Source organism: Oratosquilla oratoria, chromosome 12 (assembly GCF_046742065.1).
Source record: "Oratosquilla oratoria isolate Oo_2021 chromosome 12, ASM4674206v1, whole genome shotgun sequence".
Lineage (NCBI taxonomy): Eukaryota > Metazoa > Arthropoda > Malacostraca > Stomatopoda > Squillidae > Oratosquilla > Oratosquilla oratoria.
In genome coordinates, this window is record NC_134788.1 from 69,717,960 (window position 1) to 69,725,236 (window position 7,277).

At 46.3% G+C, this 7,277-nt stretch overlaps 1 protein-coding gene across 2 annotated transcripts; it reads left to right on the plus strand.

Moving 5' to 3' along the window:
* Nucleotides 1–741: 741 nt before the first annotated feature.
* LOC143031993 (uncharacterized) lies at nt 742–6,960 on the plus strand. Of its 2 annotated transcripts, none has more exons than XM_076196421.1 (4): nt 742–888; nt 2,985–3,122; nt 3,264–3,384; nt 6,632–6,960. In XM_076196421.1, exons 1-3 carry the CDS (start codon nt 828–830, stop codon nt 3,371–3,373), a joined length of 309 nt encoding a protein of 102 aa, XP_076052536.1. In that variant the 5' UTR covers nt 742–827; the 3' UTR covers nt 3,374–3,384; nt 6,632–6,960. The 2 variants fall into 2 exon arrangements, with proteins under 2 accessions (XP_076052536.1, XP_076052535.1); XM_076196420.1 differs by lacking the exon at nt 6,632–6,960 and adding an exon at nt 4,005–4,149.
* The last annotated feature ends 317 nt before the right edge of the window (nt 6,961–7,277 follow it).

Below are 7,277 nucleotides of genomic sequence, written 5' to 3' on the forward strand. Positions count from 1 at the left end.
ATATATAACAGCTGTTGGTCACGGGTTCATTACCTGTGAAGCACACAAGCCCAAGGTGCTGTTTGAAGAGTGTAATCAAAACCTGGCCAGTGGGAATGGACCTAAAAAGAGGCCCAGGGAAGCACTTGAGGATCGTTTTCTGTACAGGCGCATCAACCCAAGGAAAGCACTTGAGGATCATTCTTTGTACAGGTGTATCAATCAATTAGAGGAGTGGTTCTGTAAGGCAAGACAGAAACGGAACACCACGAGTCTAGTTTTTTTTTTCCTGTTTATTGGAACTGGATGAAAACAAAACATCCAAGCACGCAGGCATACAAAACAGCACTGGGGTTTCCCCTCATAGTCGTCACAAAGAGAAACTAGTTACGTTGTTGCCATCAACAGATCAATACGTTTTCCATATTAAAACAAATGACGAATATCCATTTCAAGACAAAACTATTTCCCATATTTGGTGTTACCAAGAAGATAAGACAAGCAATGAAGAGAGAGGAATTAACTTTCTGTAGACGACGTAGGACGCACAAATTTCTCATTTGGGGCCGTGGGGTTGGCATTCCTTGGCGGAGATGCCAAGCAGTAACTAATGAAAACTCGTTAATAAATCCGAGCGTGATTTGAAAAACCCCTTTTTAAAACGACCCCCTTGATATAATGCAGAATTAGAAAAATAAAGTAAAATTCTTGTGTAAATGGTCGAGTTGAGCAATAGCGCTAAATAATCAAAATAAGTTTATCATCTAGATCCTGTGACGTAGACAGGCTGGGGAAAAACCTTGTCAGCCTCCGTCTCACTCACTCAGTGACAGAGAGACACCGACGTCATGAAGTTGTGCGTTCTCGTTCTGTTGGTTATTTTAAATCACTGCGCTGCTACTGAATGGGGTGAGTAGAAATTTGAACCAAGAACGTTTCAAACTAAGTTTCGTCCCGACGGTACAGCTTAGGTTAAACACATTCGATTTTCTTTTCTTTCTTTTTTCTGAGAAATGAGAAGTGTTGGTACACCCAAGCATAATCGCGTTCCTATCGAGTCGCAATGTCCTAACAGATCCAATTTATTGGTCGACGACAAGAACTTTGACTCACAGACAGACGAAAAACAGTGGACGGGAGGATAGGAATATTTCAAATGGGATTATTCAAATGATTCATCCTTGCAGTCGTCATATCAGAGAAAGACGCCCTTGAAGCCAGCATCTTCCAAAATGGTTTCATGAAGGAATCATTCCTTCGGGAAATAAACAGGCTTATTTATTAAATATCCAAGTGTTTCGAATCTCTATAATTGCAAACAGAGAGTTCTTGGGAGTTTATTTGGAAAGATATTACGAGCTGTATTTTTGAGGGTGTACGTATAACTGAAGGTAGTTAGTTGTGAGGGAAAGTGAGTGATTGTATGAATCATCCGAATATCCAGAAATATTTCTGCAAACTAGAGCAATGCAATTGAAACCAAGTGAATGTAAAATTATACACATGTACGAAAAAAACAAAAAAACTGGGATGGTTTGTGCAAGTGGAAAGGATGTTTGGAATGCAGAGGTGGATAGAGTCAAATTGAAGAGAGGTCAGGGAATGCAGTAAAGGGGGCTTTGGGTCCAAAGAAAGTATCTGTTTAGCAGAGACGAATACTTGGGCTAGATGACGTAGGGTGAAAATGAAGCTCGGATTGACTTCTGATCTTTATTCTTGTTAAGATACGTGCGTCGGCCTAAGGACGGGCGTGGCTTGGTTCCCGAAGCGAGGGACAGACAGCCCACGAAGGCCCAGTGATACGCTGCTACGAGTACAGAGGAGGACTCTAACTCGCCTGCCTGCCTGCCTGCCTGCCTGCCTGCCTGCTCTGGGGAGGCAGGCAGGCAGGCAGGCAGTATATAAACGGTGAATGACCTGACGCTATGACTAGACCAGACCTAACTGGGGGTCCCTTTCCTGGAATGGAGGAGGACCTTCTTGACCATCAGCGTCAGGTCCTAGTACTATCCAAGTCCCGATCGCGTATCTGTGGTGCATGCTTGCTTGCTTGCTTGCTTGCTTGCTTGTTGGGTACATGTACACGTGGAAAGCAGTTGTGGATGGATGGTGATGATAAATTGGCGCGGAACGCGGAATAGATGAGGGAGTAGGGTCGCCACGTAAGTAATGAAGCCGTGAGGGGGGGGGGTAAACTTGGTTTGGAGATGCTGTGTCTTGCTCCATTGCTTCTGACCCGGGCAGAGCACATAGAGCTTATATATGTGTGTGGAATGGATGACTGGTGGGTGTATACCTTGACTGGGCCATTTCCTTATAAGGCCCAGTCACGTGTACAAGTTATCTGAAATAAAATTCAGACAAGAGAGGAAACTGAAAAAGATTTTCATGTGGCGGCCCAATGAGAGAAAATAAGGTTGTAGGAATGATGACATGGCATTTTGCCTTCAAAAGTTCAACTGTTAGCCAATTATATCATATAAATCATCAAGTTGGAAAGGGTATTTCAGCAAGCAACAAAAATGGTGCCAAATACAAGAAACAGATGATACGAAAACTGATTAGAACATTTTCATCCATTCCACCTAAAAGAAAGAGACATGGAAAGGACCTGATACAGTTATTCAAGATTTTAAAGGAAATTTGCTCCTCAAACACTAAATGCTAACCCGACCGCAAATAATGGCCTCGAATTATAAGAACGTAGATTTCACCTAGGGGGTGTTGTTGCTGACTTGTCTGCAGTGACGTGACAGTGCGGGCCCGGGTGACTGAGAAGTAGGAAAAAAATACCAACCACGATGTCAATGTAAACAGCTGTCTATAATTAATACTTTATGTTGAAACGACTGAATGCAGTGCACATTTTTCTGTTTGAGCGCTTGTTTTACTTTTCTCTGCACCTGACCTTGTTATGGAACAATTGTGATTTGTCAGTATACTTTGCACCTCATGTTAACAATGACAACAATAGCCATGGTAATGAATTTGCTCCCATTCTTCAGGACAGTGTCTCATAGAGCCCTCCAAGGATTGCTGCAAGCCCTTTGCTGCTGAAAACACGGCCCAGTTCCGGCAGAAGTGCAACTGGTGCACCTGTGATCACGGCTTTGCAGCTTGCACGAAGATCGACTGTGATGGCTGTAAGTAGCTGTGCAGTAGTCGACACTTTCCCTGGGAGATTGTCCTGTGACAAAGAGCGGCGGTAAGACTGCCCATTTCTTTTTTGCTCGTTTGCCTTCTTCCTTTTATGCGTCTTTCTGTTTTCTCGAACTCCTCCTCAGTGTCTCCGGGGGACTACGAGAACGAAGAAGAGTGCAGAGGTGTAGTGGGCTGGAGGAAGCGTCACCTCGTCTGCCACTGCAGCAACTTGGGTGAAGCTGTCTGCATATGAAAAATTTAGTCGTGAGTTGGTATTTCCTTTGTTGAGATATGAGTGTTGACGGGAGAAGGTGCTATGAAAATTAGCTTTAAGAAGTCTTTTCTTAGACCTAAATCTATTGAAAAAAAGGCTGTACTTGATACTATGAAGACAGTGAGGACACAGATTACTTTACAGCTTCATTCGTCTTGTCTTTTCTTTGATCTCTACTACTAAATTCCCCAACTTGTACTACCTCCACTTTGTTGGCGGGCAAGGTGGATCAACGTTTGTTTTTCGTGCCTTTCGAGGTCACTGACAATAACCACTTGTGCAAGCAACTCTCCTTTCTATCATATACGATATTTTTGTAATTGATGTGATCATAAAAACCTGGTTCAGGGTACGCCAACCAGAAATCTCAGACAGTTATCCAATAGCGTACACGAGGTCTGACATCACAGTAGGAGTCCAGTACGACGAGCTCCCTGACCGACCGACGTGGATGGATGGATGGATGGATGGTCTCCTCCCAGATGCCGGTGGGTGGGTGGGTGGGAGGAAATGGCCTCCAGGTGGTATGCAGTCCACTCCATCCATCCATCCATCCATCCATCCATCCATCCATCCATCCATTCATCCATCTACCTCCCTTCTCCCACAGGTGGTCGTCCTGATCGGCGCGGATACTACTGCTTTCTCTTGCAGACAAGACAAGACAAGACAAGACAGGCTGTGACATCCTCCTTGTAGTTTACCATTGTATTCAACGTTTCCTGCACGCTTCCCTAATAAATACAGCAATATTCCTTCCGAGTTGTTGATTTGTACCTCTCTATGGGAAAAAGCCGTTCTGGTGGTAACCAGAAGTAATAACAAGGTCGTCATTGATACTGGCACTAGCCAATTGTAACTAACTTGAAGGGACTTTTGTTCGAGCTAGGCAGCCAGTTTAAGTTGCTTAGTTCCTCTCCCGGTGATGAGAGGAGCATTGCCAAGGAGAAAGCGATGACAAGTTTTAAAGAAACACTTGACAAAATACTAGAATTCTAACTTGAAGGGACTTTTGTTCGAGCTAGGCAGCCAGTTTAAGTTGCTTAGTTCCTCTCCCGGTGATGAGAGGAGCATTGCCAAGGAGAAAGCGATGACAAGTTTTAAAGAAACACTTGACAAAATACTAGAATTCTAACTAACTTGAAGGGACTTTTGTTCGAGCTAGGCAGCCAGTTTAAGTTGCTTAGTTCCTCTCCCGGTGATGAGAGGAGCATTGCCAAGGAGAAAGCGGTGACAAGTTTTAAAGAAACACTTGACAAAATACTAGAATAAAAGAAGACTAGTCGCGACCACTTGGATGAAAATGCGTCCGTCAGGTGGGCAGGATACTGTAGTCACAGACGACGACGACAGCAACAAGAATCAGGGAGCTGAAGGACCCTCTGCAACCACCGACAATGGTGTGTGTGTGTGTGTGTGTGTGTGTGTGTGTGTGTGTGTGTGTGTGTGTGTGTGTGTGTGTGTGTGTGTGTGTGTGTGTGTGTGTGTGTGTGTGTGTGTGTGTGTGTGTGTCACGGGGATTAATAAAGTGGCCCGGGGGCAGCCGGAAAGGTGCTGCCCAGGACGGGAGGGAACAATCGAGGGAACCCCCTCACCAGAGCGGATGTGCCACGGTAGGGGGGGGGGGTGAAGGAAGCAGGCTGGCGACGGACGGACAGAATGAAAAGGGAAATTGGCACCCACCCACCCGCTAGAGATCGGGGTCGGTCGGTCGGTCGGTCGGTCAAAGAACCAAAGCCGGGTGGCCCCACCTCACCACCACCACCACCACCACCACCACCACCACCACCACCACCACCACCACCACCACCACCACCACCACCACCACCACCACCACCACCACCACCACCACCACCACCTCCTCCTCCTCCTCCTCCTCCTCCTCCTCCTCCTCCTCCTCCTCCTCCTCCTCCTCCTCCTCCTCCTCCTCCTCCTTCCTCCTCCTCCTCCTCCTCCTCCTCCTCCTCTTCTTCTTCTTCTTCTTCTTCTTCTTCTTCCTCTCCCCCTCCGAGTAGCAACGGGTATTCCCCGCCCGGCCCTGCTGACGACCGACGCCGATAATTTTCCTGATCTGCTCCACTTGAGTGTAGACAGTGATTGGAAATCGGGAATCGGGGGAGGGAGGGAGGGAGGGAGGGTACGATAGGTAGGAGGGCTACGGTGTGTACCTCTTTCCCACTCTCTGTATGCTCGATCTTTACCAACGGAGACTGAACAAAGAGACTTGGCGTAGTGTACCCCTAGTTCCCAAACCCATCCCCGTCAATGCTTACATCATTGTTTCTCTCAACAACAACAACAACAACAAATCTGTCTTCATTCTTTGGTGACACGAATTACCCTCCAATGTTTACGGGCCTGTTCTGGGCACGCTGCAGCCTTCTGGGACGTGTGTGTGTGGGGGGGGGGACTATTGATGGAGTGACACATGAAGGATACAACCTGTTGAGTACGTTGATGTCAACATGTGTCTAGAATCCAAAAACCTCCACACATACAGGAGAACTTTTGAACTGAAACATACGGAGGAGGCAAACCATGACTCACTGAAATACAAAGAAAACAAGTAAGTTGTTATTGTGGTGAACCAAAAGTTCATTTCCTCAAAAAAAGGAGCCATTCCCAAGATCATTATGCTTCACTGAAGTATTGACGGGTTACTACACTGAAACTTGAAATCTAAAGGATGTTGACTCGATTACAGTTCCTCAATTTGTTAAGTAATCTAGAATGTAAAGACTCACAATTACTTAACGATGCACTCAGTTGATGTTGACGGTTGGAAACTGGAAGCAAGAGCGTAAATGGTGGACTGTCCAGGGGCACACGCCTCTAGATCTGTAGCATATTGCATTTGCGTGACGGTGTTGCCAGCTAGACGCCAATCCTTGGTAGAGCAAAGTGACAGTCTACTCTCTCGGCTGATCAACTCGGGGGGGCGGGGGGAAATATCTACATGATCTTGGCCATGACATCAGTGCTGTCTCTATCAGGGAAAAGAATGAGGAAATGTCACGACCAATAAGCACAAGTAAATCTGAACACTTTTTTTTTTTTTCCAATAATAAATTTCCACCGAGATGGCGAAATCTCTTGGCAACTGTATTGATCCAAGTTCCTCCAAGTATCTTTTTTCAAGAATATTATCACCTCTTCTTCCCTCCCTTTTGTGATTGACACTATAGGATCGATGACAAGCTATTCCTTACGTATCTCTATAACCTTTTTTCCTTTCAGACTGCTGAGGCAAGACGATCATCAGAACCATTTGTTGGACAGACGACTCAATGGATGAAATGGAGATCTCATGTCCACATCCAGGAGGAATTGCTCATCTCTCTAATCTTTTCCAATCTTATCGTCAGGGTACTTGCTATGAGGTCAGTCAGTGTAAGGGTAGGAAGACACACGCTTGGCTATTTACTAACGGAGGAGGTTCAAGAAGAAACCTTGCTGGATTTTATTGTCTTTCTTTCTTACACAGCCGTGAATACTTACCCACTGATGATGCTGATGGATATTTTTGGGGCTGGTACTGACAGCAGATCCCTTCCCCATCTTGACCACCCGCCCTCGTCCTGTCTTCTCCATCGCCCGCGGTGTCCTTGCTTGCCCTCGCCCTCCCCTCCCCTCCCCTCCTCACGCCGGAGGGGGGGGGGGGAGGGTAGTTGGTTGTCTACTTCTTCTGGAGCCACGGTGACCACCCACCTGGCTATTGGAAGAACGTCCCTCCTCCTCCTCCTCCTTTCCTGCTCGATGCCTGATGAATGACGTTCGAGAAACCGTCGCTGATCGTCGCAAACTTCTTCCTTCCTTCCTGGGATGGATGGCTAGGCTGAAGGGTCAGGAACAAGATGAGGAGGAGCATTAGTAGGAAAAGCGT

What these genes read in the sequence shown, in the direction of transcription:
- LOC143031993 (XM_076196421.1), top strand. Translation starts at nt 828, where the DNA reads ATGAAGTTGTGCGTTCTCGTTCTGTTGGTTATTTTAAATCACTGCGCT. An exon ending in CTGCGCTGCTACTGAATGGG is followed by an intron (nt 889 to 2,984) that starts GTGAGTAGAAAT and finishes CCCATTCTTCAG; the next exon opens with GACAGTGTCTCATAGAGCCC. An exon ending in GAAGATCGACTGTGATGGCT is followed by an intron (nt 3,123 to 3,263) that starts GTAAGTAGCTGT and finishes ACTCCTCCTCAG; the next exon opens with TGTCTCCGGGGGACTACGAG.